The sequence below is a fragment of the Candida theae genome, assembly GCF_024610275.1.
Source record: "Candida theae strain CBS 12239 chromosome Unknown scaffold23, whole genome shotgun sequence".
Lineage (NCBI taxonomy): Eukaryota > Fungi > Ascomycota > Pichiomycetes > Serinales > Debaryomycetaceae > Lodderomyces > Lodderomyces theae.
The window spans coordinates 76,861-92,334 of NW_026261458.1; the positions used below are offsets into that span (position 1 = coordinate 76,861).

General features: G+C 40.8%; 5 protein-coding genes across 5 annotated transcripts; 1 reads left to right on the top strand and 4 right to left on the bottom strand. All coding sequences in view use genetic code 12, as the record gives it.

The window, feature by feature from the left end:
* Nucleotides 1-514: 514 nt before the first annotated feature.
* On the top strand, nucleotides 515-982 carry RPL24A (60S ribosomal protein eL24; the record flags this gene model as incomplete). The annotated part of the gene is made up of 1 exon (XM_051753517.1): nucleotides 515-982. The coding sequence occupies one exon, from the start codon at nucleotides 515-517 to the stop codon at nucleotides 980-982; it is 468 nt and encodes a 155-aa protein (XP_051607458.1).
* Nucleotides 983-1,152: 170 nt separating this feature from the next.
* On the bottom strand, nucleotides 1,153-2,010 carry FGR10 (Fgr10p; the record flags this gene model as incomplete). The annotated part of the gene is made up of 1 exon (XM_051753519.1): nucleotides 1,153-2,010. The coding sequence occupies one exon, from the start codon at nucleotides 2,008-2,010 to the stop codon at nucleotides 1,153-1,155; it is 858 nt and encodes a 285-aa protein (XP_051607459.1).
* Nucleotides 2,011-2,281: 271 nt separating this feature from the next.
* Nucleotides 2,282-5,851, bottom strand: KGF57_004039 (uncharacterized protein; the record flags this gene model as incomplete). Its single annotated transcript, XM_051753520.1, has 1 exon — nucleotides 2,282-5,851. One exon carries the CDS (start codon nucleotides 5,849-5,851, stop codon nucleotides 2,282-2,284), a length of 3,570 nt encoding a protein of 1,189 aa, XP_051607460.1.
* A 769-nt stretch (nucleotides 5,852-6,620) lies between these two features.
* On the bottom strand, nucleotides 6,621-9,887 carry KGF57_004040 (uncharacterized protein; the record flags this gene model as incomplete). The annotated part of the gene is made up of 1 exon (XM_051753521.1): nucleotides 6,621-9,887. The coding sequence occupies one exon, from the start codon at nucleotides 9,885-9,887 to the stop codon at nucleotides 6,621-6,623; it is 3,267 nt and encodes a 1,088-aa protein (XP_051607461.1).
* An 862-nt stretch (nucleotides 9,888-10,749) lies between these two features.
* KGF57_004041 (serine/threonine protein kinase) lies at nucleotides 10,750-15,072 on the bottom strand (the record flags this gene model as incomplete). Its single annotated transcript, XM_051753522.1, has 1 exon — nucleotides 10,750-15,072. The coding sequence occupies one exon, from the start codon at nucleotides 15,070-15,072 to the stop codon at nucleotides 10,750-10,752; it is 4,323 nt and encodes a 1,440-aa protein (XP_051607462.1).
* Nucleotides 15,073-15,474: the final 402 nt, after the last annotated feature.

Consider the following 15,474-nt stretch of genomic DNA (forward strand, 5'->3'; position numbering starts at 1 on the left):
AGACAAAATTGTGATATGCACGTGTATATATTCGAGATAGGTTTTGAACCCTAAAACAATTTTTTTCTACTCACTCACTCACTCACCACACACTGCAAACTGAGAGAGCGAAAAAATCATTAAACCTTTGAAAATTAACAATTAGATTCAGGTTGTACCTTCCTTTGATTAAGTAACCACGCAATAGGTATGTGACGAGAGGAGGCCACAACGGCCAGAAGTCAATATTCAAGGACCTAAATGGGGAGATTAAGTTTAGAGATACATGGGCAAGGATGATCTGTCACGACGACCAGAAACAGATGGATACGAAAGTTATTGCAATCTTTTATGAACAAATTTTCAAAACGGTTCCATAGACATGAATGTCGCTTGAGTTGAAGGTTTAATCACTGACACTACCCACTTCCTTAAAGATGCATACAGACACCAATGTTCAAACAGCTTATCCATGTCCTGAATATTGTCTTTCACAACGCAACATAAAATACTAACAACTAATTCCTTTAGAAAAATGAAGATCGAAGTTGATTCCTTTTCAGGTTCCAAGATTTACCCAGGTAGAGGTACCTTGTTTGTCAGAGGTGACTCCAAGATCTTTAGATTCCAATCATCTAAATCTGCCTCCCTCTTCCACCAAAGAAAGAACCCAAGAAGAATTTCATGGACCGTTTTGTACAGAAGACACCACAAAAAGGGTATTTCTGAAGAAACCTCCAAAAAGAGAACCAGAAAGACCGTCAAGCACCAAAGAGCCATTGTTGGTGCTTCATTGGAATTGATCAAAGAAAGAAGAAGCCAAAAGCCATCAGAAAGAAAAGCCGCTAGAGACTCTAAATTGGCCAAGGACAAGGAAGCTAAAAAGGCTGCTAAGGCTGCCAGGAAAGCTGAAAAGGCCAAGGCTGCCGCTGCTGGTGCTCCAGTTGTCTCCAAGCAAAGCGCTAAAGGTTCATTCCAAAAGGTTAAGGCCACTTCTCGTTAAGTGATTTGAGACTTTTAGAGTGTTTAATTAGTGTGCGTGTATGATAATAAAAAGAGATTCGGCATTAAAGAGAGTGAGAGAGAGAAGCTTGAATAAACGTCTTGTATTCTAAAGTATCTGATACATATGTATATATACAAGGCAAGGATTGAAAATGAAAGATCGGGTCTCTATTGTAGTTTATATTCCCCAAAAGTGAATTTACCCTCTTTTTCAGCACAGCTTAACACAACGCTTGTTGAATCATTGACCCTGGTGCCAAAGTAAAAGGTCTCCGTCGTGTGTCCGTAAAGAAGGTGTATCCTCCCATCCGATTTCTTCAAAACGATTACGAATCCACAATACAAATCTTTATCCTTACCAATCAACAACTTCTCCAATTGGGGGCCATACTTTCCTTCATCCATAAGATGCACATTAGTGACAATCAATTGAGCCAACGAGTACTTGATAATTTGCTCTCCGTTCCCTGAGCACATACAGCTGATTTCCAAGTCACCAATCTTTTCGTAATAAATAGCAGCCCCAACAATCCCAGCACATCCAATTCTTCCTGGTAACTTGAAGAAATTTCCACCGGAAGTAGTGGCGAGCGTGGTGTCATTTGAATTAATCACTATGGACCCAATGGTGTCACTAATAGCTCCCTCTACTGGATATTGATCTTGACGGCCCAGGTAGCCCATCCAAATTTCTTTTGCTTTAGCAGACCCGAGGTGGTCGTCAACGTCGATATCCATGTATTTTTGCAAACCGCTGCAATGTAGACTCAATGGTCGTGTCAAGTTTGGTTGTTTCTTGTACAACTCGTTGATTTCTTTGTATATTCGAAACAATTCCTGCGTTGGTGAAAAGGATTGTAGACCGGACAATGCACCAGACTCTCCATTACTTTTAATGTAACTGGCATCGATCTCGACTTCGCCAAAGGCGTTTAAACTTGACCCGAAACCAGTGTTGGTCACTGATGAATGCTCCAACACGCTATTAACGTTGATAACATCACCTCTCTTCAAGGCCCTTTTCATAAGTTGCACATGTTTGTTATTCTTCTTCTTATTGTGCTTCCCGGCACCTATATGGAGTACGACAATTTGGTTCAGTTCCATCCATAGACTGCTGTTTCTCAACAGTACAAAACATTCTCTGCTACCAAAAATCAATTTGCAATAGAGGTCATTCTCAGTACAGTGACTGTTTCAAAGTTTCAAACAACCACAAATTTTACAAAACCCAAGCTCTGCATGTTGTAATTTAAAGCTCAATCATTAAATTTGTATTTCTATTCTATAAAGTCATTTATAAAAAGTTGATTAAAATTGTTGCAAATATAGCAACCAAAACTGAAAAAGAAGATTGAATTGAAGCACCACTGTTTTCATAAGCAACAACATGTGGTGATGAGTTTGAGCTTGCTCTTGGAATATCAGTAGAAGTAGCAACCGCAGAATTGGTTGACATTGTAGTATAAGCACTAAAGTTTTCTTCTGATGCCTTGTTATTTTGTTCAGCATCGACCAGAGATGCACCAATGATTGAAGCGTTAGCCCAGGTACTGTCAGATGATATTGAGTCAGATGTGGAAGTAGTGACTTTGGTAGGTGAGTTACCACTAGCAGATGCATCAAGTCCAGTATATGCAGCATCTTCAGTAGATTCACCAGCTTGACCGATTGCTTCAACACTAGCACCTTCAACAGCACCATCTTGGGCAGAAATAAGTGTCTTGGAATCATTACCATTTGAGCCATTACTTGCCTCAGCTCCAGTACTGCTTGAATATTCACCACCGTCAACAATCGAAGATTCCATTGTGTACCCAGTTTCACTGGAGTTTGAGAATCGGTATTCAGCAGTGGGTTCAACCGTGTTTACAAAATCGCTAGTGGCGGAGCTTGTATGCGAAGAATCGCTTTGGAAAGTAAATTCATGTTCTGATGCTGAAACTTGAGCTATTTCTGAATCCATGGAGATGATCAAACCAGTGGTTGTAGGCAAATCAACAGACAAGGTTTGCATTGCCGAAACAGATGCATTGCTTGAGGAATCAATCGAGGTAGATGCAATGGATGAAGATTCAATTAGTGCAGACTCGGTTGATGCAGACTCAGTTGATACAGACTCAGTTGATGAGAATTTAGTTGATGCAGACTCAGTTGATGCAGACTCAGTTGATGCAGACTCGGTTGATGCAGACTCAGTTGATGAGAATTTAGTTGATGCAGACTCAGTTGATGCAGACTCGGTTGATGAGAATTCAGTTGATGCAGACTCAGTTGATGCAGACTCAGTTGATGAAGTGTCCATAGAAGAAGTCATTCTCAATGAAGTCACATTTGAGTATGGTTGGATGGATGAAGTTCCAGCTAATGAAGTTAAAACTGTTGATACTGATTCCTCTGACGAAGATGCGATTGATGCATATTTAAAATAAGTAGAAGCAACTGGTAAAGGTTTTGTCAATGATTCTGAAGTAGCGACTGGTGATGATTTTAATGATAACTCCGATACCAATGATTCCCCCAATAAAGTTTCGATTGATGAGCCAATAACAGACGATGCATTAGTGGATGAGTATACAATCGATGAAGCTTCCATTGAGGAGTAAGCAATGTATAAAGGTTCAACTGATGCATTCAATGAAGTTTGAAGTGACGAATAGGCAGTAGATGAGGATTCCATAGCTGAAGAGTCCATAGCTGAAGAGTCCATAGCTGGAGAGTCCATAGTATATGATTCCATAGCTGAAGAGTCCATAGTGTATGATTCCATAGCTGCTGATTCCATAGCTGCTGATTCCATAGTTGAATATGATAAAGACAAACCAAATGAAGATCCAGCAGACGGGTATGCGGTCGATGAGGTTGGAACAAAGCTGTTGTAGTACGATTCAGTCTCCATTAAAGTCGCAGCTGGTTGAGTAAGCATGTCAGAAGAGCTCATTTCTTCGGTGAATGATGACAACAACGAAGCAACACCAGTAGCTTCTGAATCTGCTCCGACAAGGAAATTTGCAATCAATGATGATGCAGATCGTTCATAACTGCCAATATCTATTGCAGAATATACCGAGCTGATGTTAGCAGAAGATAAAGCACTCGTTTCAGCAAATGACTCGACAAAAGTGGCGTTAGATGTAGTAGCAGAATTGACACCAGTGACTGAGATGCTGTAAGACAAAGATTCTTCCAAATTTATTGACTGTATTGAACCAATTGTAGATGATGCCATGGAGCTTTCTTGTTCACCACCTGATGAAGCCATCAGATTCAACAAATCAGAAGTTGAAGATGAAGCAATTGAAGTGAAGGAGTTGGGATCCATTGAAACAAAACGAGCTCCTGATGATGGGTAGTCGGTAGTAATGATCGGCTGTTCAGTGTATGCACCAGAAATATCAGAATTGTTAACTGTAGAAGCTTCAAAAATGATTGATGAGATTTGTGAGGAGAATTGCGACAAGCTGCCAGCTAAATTTTTTGAGGAACTGTCGACTGACATGATTGATGAGCTAGCATAATCTGTAGTCAAAGCTTGAGCCTCTGAACTTGAATTAGCTTCAGTTTCAACTGAGTAATAACTGGATAGAGTTTCTGTTTCAGCAACCGACTCAATTGTGTTATAAGACGAGGAAAACAATGTAGAAGATTGAGATGACGTTGTGTTGGCCCATCTTGCAGGAACAGAGCTTGATAAAGTGGTCACTGATGTAGAAGTGGCACTCGATTCAGCAGGGGTATAAGCAAGCGTCTCGTACTCAAACATACCGTCATCATCAATCTGAATGTTGAGAACTCTTGTTTGTTCCGAAACAATACCGTTGGAAGTATGAGTGACGGTGGTGAGAACTTGCGTTGGTTTAGTTCCTGGATCTACTGGTGCCAACTTACATACTTGACATTGAGCATGTGAATTCGATTGAGGTACTGGTCCATTGTAAGCAATAGCACCTTTGGAAACGTAGTTCAATTCGACGATGTTAAGATCAACAACGGCAAACTTGGATTTAATGTAACCTTTACCAATATTGAATTTAGCTGATCTCAAAAAGTTTCCAATGGACAAAATACCAGTATTTGAATCATACGACCAGTCGCCATTTCCAATGGCTCTGTTGATTGAAATCCTGTTTGATGCACCAACTCCTCTTTCTCCAAATCCTTCGACGTTGTAAGTTTGAGGATTGATGAATGGCTCAACAATGAATGAGGATTTTGAATCAGTTAATTGGAATATTTGTTGAGTTGAAACTGTTCTTTGAGGGTTAGCAAGATAAATTGAGGCATTTTCTTCAGCAGTTATGCACCCTTTTCCCATGAGATCATGTGCGTTTTGTTTGTAAGTTTTGTTGTAAAGACAGATTTGACCATTGTTGTAGACTGTTCCGAATGTAATTCCTGCATTGACGTTTTGTTTTGTTCTTGTGTATTGCGAAAGAACCAACAATCCATTATTTTCCCAAAAGATGGAATTAAGAAACATGTCTGAATCACCAGAACCAGTTAAATACATCTCACCATTGTTCTTGAATGAAGCACCAAGAAGATTGTAATGGGAGTCTCTGGCCCGTGGATGAGCTGTAAAAGAAATCAATCCGTCATTGACAATGGAGTTAACGACTCCCAATAATGTAACTGTTGAAGAAATCAATGGTGAAATACTCGACACAAACAAACGAGCCATGGGCTCGACATGTAAACTGGAAATGAAGGCAGAGTTGGCATTGTTAACAATGGACCAAGTAGCACCAGAATGAATGGTAATTTTTCCAGCCTCAAAGTTGTAAGCACCTCTAGCAACAGTATCTCTGTAAATGTCAAGTCCAGCCACGCACGTGACTATTTGAACAAAAATAATAATAAACAACATGATAGTAGTTTTGATGTATGAAATACCAGAAGGTTAATGAGTAGCAGTTAAGTGGATACTTTTGAAGTAAAGTGTTCTGGGATATGAAAGAGATTCTTCGTCAACAGATGGAAATAAACCATCTTCTTTATATGCTTTTATTTTGAATCATTAAACTGCACTGGTGCAAAAATTAAGAGATCGTATAGTAGGTGAACAAATCCCAAAAGAATTAAGTTTGTAAGAGATGAGTCGGCGGAATCTGCGCATTGACGGGGTAGCTTTTAGTTTGTTCTATTATATGTTTCTTCTTTGAGGAGTGTACATACCCGAAGTATTATAACGTTAAAGAATCCAAAGCCCTATGAATATTATTCCTCTCGGAGCAAACACATTGCCACGCCCAGAGTGGCGAGTAAAAATAAATGCCATGTTGTGACCACAGGGAAAGACGCAAAAACATATTATTTTACATGAACCTAAGCGCGGAGAAATACATTGATGAAAGGTGATGTGGGATGACAATTATAATATTTCCAATACAACGTGTAATATTATATTCCATCTCACACTATTGCAGTTGTGTTACATTTTGAAAAAAAAAAAAAAAACAAAATGGTGGAAGCTATTATCCCGTCAATTTGTGATAGAATCTTTCCCCGAATTAAATACAGGTACCCCCACACACTACTGAAAAAATTTCTGAGGACTGAGACGAATGTAGAGAACTTGAAGTTATACACGTGACTTGCTCGTGACAATTATTGAAGAGATATTAAGTATTAGTATATTAAATTGTCATAAAAAGTATTGCAATTAATGCGGCTAAGACCGAAAATGGGAATCTAACCGAGATTCCCTTGCTCTCATAAGCAGATATTTGCGGAGAAAGGATTGGGATTGAATTGTAAGGATCATGTGGTGAACCATTTGCAGTCCATGAACCATTCACTGCACCCCACGCCGAACCTGACACAACACCAGCAGAAGTAGATTCACCAGCAGCCTCACCCGTTTCAATGGATGGAGTACCATTCGCGGCACTGGCACCTTCACTCCACCCAGCTCCATAATTACCTGAAACTACTCTATCACTTCCATTAGACACACCTTGACCAAAGTTTTTGGTTGCGCCATCATCATTCTCTGAACTTGCATTGAACGCGTCAGAGCCAGTAGGAATTGATACACCCATAACCGTGCTGAGTGTGGTTTCAATTGATAAAGTGGTTCCGGTTGTGTTCGAGAAATGGAATCTTTGGACTGGTTCTCCAATATTAGTAGCAACCTGGATCCCAGTAGATGGATTGGAAGCTCTATCCTCAGCTTGAACTGTGGCTGCAGGCTTTGAAGATAACGATTGAACACCTCCCGGAGACAAGGGCATAACCACGTGTGTTGACGAGGGTGAAGCAACGTCGAGTGGAACTGTACTGGATTGATGATGTGGAGAGTAAATCTTGGAGGTAGTGAATGTTTTTGCTGATGCAGTCTGAATAGTTGCCTGTGCAATCGAGCTTGAATCAACTAATGAGGTTTTGACCACTGGGAGTTTGATTGTTGAATTTGAGGCAAAAAAAGTTGACTTTGATGTGGGCTCTGGTGATAAAGCTTCAATCAAAGAACTAGCAGAGTCTGATTTTAATAATTTTGAATGAGACTCCGATGATGAAGGGAATTCTAATGAACCTGCAATTGAAGTTGCTGATAAGGTCATTGCTTCAGAAGAATTGCTTCTTGCAGCTGATGATGGAATAGTAGTCTGGTTGACAGCAAATGAAGGGTGTTGCCCATTGGATTTGACAGACGAGTAGGCAGATTTGATAGTGGTAGGTGTTGGAAGCGACAATGACGAATCACACAATGAATCAGTTTCAATGGCGTTTGAGGCGACTTCACCAGCAACATTTTGCACTAATGTCTCTTTGATGCTGGTAGTCTCTAAAACAACTGAGATTGTTGATGATGGAGTCACAACATTGTTGCTTAGGAGCTCCGAAGATTCTTTACTTGCACCAGAATGGTCTGATGAGTTGAAGTGAGGTACTGCCTTTGATTCCTCGATAGTTTGAGCTAAAGTCGAAGTTGATATTATGTCTTTTGCAGATTCAACATCAGTGGCATTAACCAAAGTCGTATTCATTGACATTAAAGATGAAACGTCAGATGGTGCATAGTATTGTGAAGCATCAATGAATGAATCGGTGGTTGTTTTCTCTCCGGATGGGCTGTAAGAACTAGTCATGGTTTGATGTGGGGATGGAATTGAAGTTTGAAACGTAGCGGCAGTATTCACTTTGTCAGCAATAGATGGATTCGGCGCTAAGACAGCTGCTCGGTTATCACCTTTATCAGTTAACGTAGGTGTTTCAAGGGAAGAACCGTACTCGCTCGTTGAGACAGCTTCAGCCACTGTGGTATCCAAAGATGCGGCACCAGAAGGCAAGAGTTGCTTCGATATTGCTGAGTAACCTGCTGTATCGCTCGATGAAACAATATATATTTCTTGATTGTTTACGGACGAATCCGTTGATGGTTGCGAAGTGGCTTCCATAGACAAAACATCCACGTCCATGGTCAGAGCAATGCGACTTTGCTCCATTGAGTTAGAGCTGGCATGTACGGATTTGTTGTCACTGGTGGTAGATTCTAGCTCCAAATATGAATCTGAAGTTTGAGGCATTTGACCCTGGACTGATAAATCCCCCACAGACACTATTAAACTTTCTGATGCTTCATTTGAAGGCTCTAACGAAATTTCGGTCTCCAGTTGCTTTTTCAAAAAATTAGACAGGTGTTGACCGTTGGACTCGACCCAAGAATCAATTGATGAGATTTCAGTGGCTGCGGATGCTTCAATAGAATTTGACAACGTAGCTATAACAGCTATGGCACTCACTTGAACTGCATCTGATTTATAAACAGCTGAGTTGCCTTCAGAAGCACTGGCACTGGCACTGACACTGGTAGTCTCGCTTTCCGCAACAGCAGCCTCTGTAGTTTGCAACAAGTCAGAGTCATCTTCCGGTAGTTCAGTACCTGGAGCAAGCGGTGGGAGCTTACATGATCTGCATTGTGCTGGCATGGCCAGGTTCGGAACTGGGGCATTATATTTAATAGCCCCTCTTTCCACAAAATCCAATTCAGTGGTGTCAAGATCCACAACGGCAAAATCACCTACATTATATCCTTTTCCAATGTTAAAGTGAACCATGCTATTGGAAGAGTTACCCACGCGCAAAATCCCGGTATTTGCGTCATACGACCAGTCATTTTCAGCAATTGGTCGGTTTATTGACACACTATTGGATACACCATCGGACTTTTGACCGAACCCAGAGACTTTGTAAACTTTAGTTTTGGAATGAGGCTCAGCAATAAAGGATGAATGTGAATCTTTCAAGTAGAAGATCTGCAGATTTGAAACCAATTGTTGTGGATTGGCAAGATAAATCGATGAATTCTCCTCCGCTGTTATGCACCCTGAACCTTCAATGTCGTAGGAGTTTTGCATGTATGACTTGTTGTAAAGACAAATCTGACCTGAATTTGTGATTGATCCCAGGGGTACTCCAATATCAATTGATCTTTGAGTTCTTGTAGCTTGTGCAAAAACCAACAATCCATTGTTGAGGAAAAAATCAGAATGGATACAGATCTCCGAATCGCCACCACCAGTTAAATACATTTCACGACTGTTTTTGAACGCCTTACCATCAATATGGAAACGGGAGTCTGGTGCTGAAGGATGGGCCGTGATTGCAACTAACCCGTAATTGACAATTGAACTTGTATCACCAAACATTGTAACAACTGTGGAGATCAGTGGCGATGTACTTGTAAGGAAAAACCGCGCACCGGGATCAACATACAAGGTTGAAACCAATTCCGACAATTCATTATCGACAACCGACCAATATGCACCAGAATGAACAGTTGATGTACCAAGACCAAACTTGTAATAATCTCGCGTAATTGTGTCGTAGTAAATATCAACACCAGCCACGCACGTGATGACATACAAAATAAATGTAATCAATATTTTCACAGCAACCATTTTGAGTACTTTGAGTAGATTGATAAAAACACTAGTTGGTGGGCGGATGTATACAGGTGGGTGAGATAATTGGCTCATCAATATGGACAAAGATGGTTAACTTTATACCTCATTGCATTTTGGTATTACTGACTTGACCATGGGATGCAAAACAAACAAATAATAAGAGATGGGTATAGTTCCGCAACATTTCTCAAATTCAAAGAAGGAAGCCGGGGAAAATAGTCTCCAAAGTGATATTATTTGACTGTGTTGTATGTATCTTACCAAGAGAATTCTATTAAATATGCGGAAAGGAGCCCAAAGAGTAGATATTATTTTACATTTATTGTTCTCCAAAGAAATATTTCATGCTATATGGTGGATACAAATGATTATTATTGAAAGAGATATGTTCCGAATGTAACAATGCAGCAGTGGGGATTAATACGTGGTGTTGACGAAGAAAATATTTCGTTCATTTGCCTATTATAATAATTATTTTATTATATTCCGAAAAAGAATCTGGTTACGAAGTGACACCATGTTCTCGGAAAAACTTAACCCAAAGATTTCCACCATGCAACCTGAATTGTAACAGTAGGATATTCCGTCCTTTTCCGTCCTTGCCTTTTCTCATTTTTCCACTTATTCCAATCTCTCTGTATTTTGCAACAATGAAAGTTTTGCAGTTCAATTGATCTCCAAGATTATTTCATTCCACGAGGCGACACTCCTAAAACCACAAGAGAGACAAAGACAGAGTACTTTCACGTGATGTTAGGTTCAACCATTTCCATTGCGTCCACTACCCACGTCTATAAAACAATAAAAGTAAAAAAAAGAAAAAAAACTCTCAAAGTAAATCATCTCTCAACACTGCTCACGCTTTCTGCCTTCTTTGTTCAATCATTTCATCCAACATTTCATCCAGTGTATGCTGCAAGATCCCCACCGCGACCGAATTCGATCGATAATAGCTAGGCCGGTTCTGTTTATACTTCATTACCGAAGACTCGACAATTTGCTGCGGATTGTTTCCCAAATGATTTGATTGCGGGAAATTAGAATACACTGGCGCCTTATTGTAATGGTTATTAAATTGATGGTGGAAAATGTTTTCACGAAGTATGGATTGTGGAGTCGATGGCGGTTGTTTATGTTGTTGTGATGTGGTGGTGGCGGCAGCAAGCCGGGCCAAGAACCGAGCTTTCTTGTCTGAGGGTCCCGTTTGTGAGTCATCCTTTTCCATAGAGTCTTTTTGTGATTGTGGTGGTTGTGATTGTGCAGAGAAGCGAACTGGTCCCGCAGTTGATGGATCAAGGTACTTTGTTGACGATGGGTCGAGATGCTTTCCTGGGGGTGGCACAAGCTTTGCTGCCGGTGATGCATTACTTCCACGAGATGATGGCGGTCCTTGCTTAAATTGTACAGATTGAACAGTAGATCTGGAAGCGTTATCCGGAGTCGTAGAATCGAGTAGATCAATTGGAACGTCTTCAAAATCATGCGAATCACTATTGAAGATAACGGCGTCTGATGCCAAAGCAGAATTATCACGCGATACTATGTAAGGCAACCTCGAATCATGCGATTTGGAACGTTGACCAAATGATAAGAATGGTGGTTTTCTTGAAGGTGTCACTTTCGAGTGGAAAGCAAATGACAAATCCTCTTCATCTGAGTCATCATCATCGTAGCCCTCGTGGTCGTCGTCCTCCCCTTCGTCATCCTCTTCAGCGGCTGAGTCATTTTCAGAATCACCACTGGAGGAAGAATACGACGAGTATGATTCGCTGCTAGAATGCCTACTCAAAGAAACAACAGGCTTTGCACCAGGCGCAACACCATCATCATCACTGGGTCTCTTTTTATTGGGTCTGGACTTGCCAAAATTCATCAGATTTTCCAAATTAAAAGACTCAAACTTGTTGTTCAATTCAGATGCGGGGTCATTGAAACTCTTTTTGAGTAAATTCGAGTCGGAAAAACTTGACCTTTTCCTTAATGATGTAATTGGACGTTGCTCGACTGGATCCGTTATGGTATATGGCTTATACTTCAAATGCAATACTTCGTCATTGATACTATCCAATGATGCAAAACTTCCAGTCAAAGGTAAGGACATAAATGAGGCTCCCACTGGATCAACACCAGCATCTGCATCGGCATCTGCCAGGTTGTTATCACCGCTCGATTTGTCAATATAGTTGTACAAATGTCGGTCACCAGTGGGTCCTCTGATAGGATCATCTCCTGACATTTCATCCAGCTTCAAACGGTTATTGTTGCGGAAAAATTCAAAGTTTGGTTTGACTGCAGGGACTGGAATTGGTGTAACTAGCGCTGAGGTTGTATCCTTGGATAAGGACGATGGTGGCTGTGGTTGTGGTTGTGGTTGTGCTTGCGGCTGCATCTCCAGTTGGTTTGTATATACTTGTAGTCCCGGCATTGATTGATTACCATGTACCTCATGCGAGATTGAACCCTTGTGTGATGAACTGACTTGATTGGAAAACAAGCTTGAACGTCTTCGTTTATCATCTTGCTCTTGTATTCCCTTAAATGTGTCAACAATCGATTGATTCTTCAAGTACAAGTTTCCTCCGACATTTCGTTTCGTTTCAATTTGTGGCGCTTCAACAATTGGAATGGCAGCAGCGCTCCCTCTTCTACTTGAAGCTCCACTGTGCGATTCAATTATATCATGGATGAAACTTTTCCGAGCAAAACTTCCCCTTCTACTTGGGGTCCCACTTTGAGAAGATTCCAATCTCTCATGAAGTAAGCTTTTAGTGCCACCTTCTTTATATCCAGAAGTGCTGGAAATAGCAACTGGTGTATGCACAGACACAGGTGAGCTGGAATTGCTCGAGACTTGCTGCGACAAATGCGATGGGATATGAGGATTGTGGGTAAATGAATCATTACGCGATCTCGTCTTTGTAACTCGTGGGTCGTCGCCATTCAATTGTAATGGAGATGCAACAGCCATTGGCTGTTCAGATAAGATGACCGAGTGATTATTGTTCTGCATAGAATTAAGCTTGTAACTTGAATTAAAAGTCGAGTATCCACTAGAAGATTCATCACTGGATTCGCTTCTCGAGTGCTCCATTTGCAAAGCATGAAACTTGTTCTTCAATTCTGAATCTTTGATTCCTCCGGCCTTAATCGCCCTTACCAAACTTCTCTTGATTCTAGTGCCGCAACCAATGACGGCATTTTCGATTTCGTCATTAGTTACAATATCCTGATCGCTCAAGTTGAAATCTAAAGGACTTGTTGCGGATGTTGTGTTTAAATTAAATAGCTCATGCAATGCGTCCAAATTATTGTCAAGGTCCATTAATGTGAATGGATGCTCCTTGATTTCTTGTATTGTAATACGTTCTGAACTCTTTTTACGCAAGAGCTTCCCAAGTAAATCCTTCGCCAACTCAAACTCTTCGTCGGTTACTGGACCGGGGGGATGAAATGACTTGATATCGGGTGGGAATTCTAATGGTTGGTTCACAATCACATTGAAAAGTTCAAATTCCGAGTCAGCATTGAAGGGAACTTTGCCAAACAACAAACAGTACAAAGTAACCCCAAGTGCCCAGATATCAATTTTGTAGTCAATTTTCAGCGATTTGGGACTCGTCAGGGAGCCGCTAATGCTATCCTCCGATTTACCAACACTGCTACTAATGCTTCTGTTGCTGTTACTGTTGCTGTTACTGTTGCTAGCATTATCCTCATCATCGTCGAATTGACACAATTCAGGAGCAAAAAAAGCTGGTGTACCAGCCGTCTTGGCCAAATCCAACTCATTAACCAAAACACCCTGATCTTCCTCAATCAATGATGAAGCGATGGAAACTCCAAAATCGCTAATTTTAACAACATTATCGGATGAAACCAACAAATTTGCGGGCTTTATATCACGATGCACAATCCCCTGCATATGAAGATATTCCAAACCCAATAATACGTCCCTGAATATCTTTCTTGATTGTTTAAAAGTCAAGTTGGGACTATATTCATTTGATAATAGATCCTCTTCGCTAGTGGAAAAACGATGATGAGGTTGTCGAGGGCCCAGCCCATTTCCTCTGCAACACGGTATTTCCAGGTCACTGCAGTCATTGTTCAGCTGATTTTTGCCATTCTGTACATCTTGCTGAAGCCTTTTCCACTTGATTTCACCCTTTTCCATATACTCCAATACTAGGTATATCTTGAATGAACTTGTGTCATCTAGAACCTCCTTTAGTGAAACAATGTGCTTATGGCGGCATTTCTTCATAATGGCAATCTCCCTCTTTATTTTCAATTCGTGATCGCTAATACTACTGGTTTTGCCATTTGTGTTGTTTCGTATTCTCAATGACGGTCTCTCCTTCTTTGATTTTCGATTGACAATCTTGATGGCAACAAGTTCGTTATTTATTAAATCCTTGGCCAACTTGACTTTACCGTGTTCACCTCTTCCAATTTCCTTCAATATCTCAAAAGTATTCAAGACTTTTCTTTTCGTTATGGGGTCATATTCTAATAAAACACGATTAGTTTCCTTGACTGGTGATTCATATCCCGATGGTGTAGAAGGTCTAGAGCCTGTGCCAATAATATTAGACTGTGAATGCAAAGCAGATGTATGCTGGGTATATGGTGACAATAGCAGTGATGAGTTAGGGGATCGGAGTCTGGATATGGGATGTACAGTGGTGGTGGTGGTGATGTATTTGGTGCTGTCGTTATTACCAGTGTGCTCTAATTTGGCATGCAATTTATTCATCGCTTCGTTACAAGGTGCTGGTGAAGGTGATAATGGCTGACGTGGAGACATGGGATCCCTGTCGGTATATTGAGTTGTGGAATTCGCTTGGTGGTTGGGATGCTTTGCACTATTGTTATTATTTTTCTGTGGCAAGTGGTCGAAGGACAATCTTTTCGGGGTGGACAAAGGAGAGCATTGATGGGACCGATCATCATATTTTTGATACCTATGTGATTCGTGAAGGTTTGGATCATTTCTATGGGTGTGCTTTCCTGAAATTTCCTGTCGTTTGAGGCCAAATGTAGGAGATAATGACTGCAAGTGTAGTTGTGCTTGTGCGTTGGAGTTCAAATCTCCATTATCGACTGAAGCGTGATTCGGAGTTGACGGAAAGGTAGTTTTCGTCGTCGTTGATGACGGCGATAGATCCAACTTTGACATTTGAGACTATCTCAGAAAGGTGTAGATGAAAAATTGTGTAGGGAGTGTCGTTTTTGCTGAAGAAATTTTTGAGGCGATAGCTGCTTTGGTATAAGATCAAAAAACACACACACACACACACACAAACAAACAAACACACACTGAGCTTTGGGAGCGATCAATAGCTCTGCGGTGTAGTCAGTATGCTTAACACGCGAAGGAACTTTGGGCAGTTATGTAAGTCCCAAAGACGCAAAAGTAGTAATGGGGAGTTGTTTGCCGGAGTGTGTTGGCAAGTGTGTGTTTGTAAATTTAAAAGTGGTGATAAATGCAAAGTGATGATTCAAAAGTGAGCAAGTCTCTTTAACTTTGACTTTAGTTGTGGCCTTGAGTTGCCTTGTTGACACTCTGGTGTATGTAGCT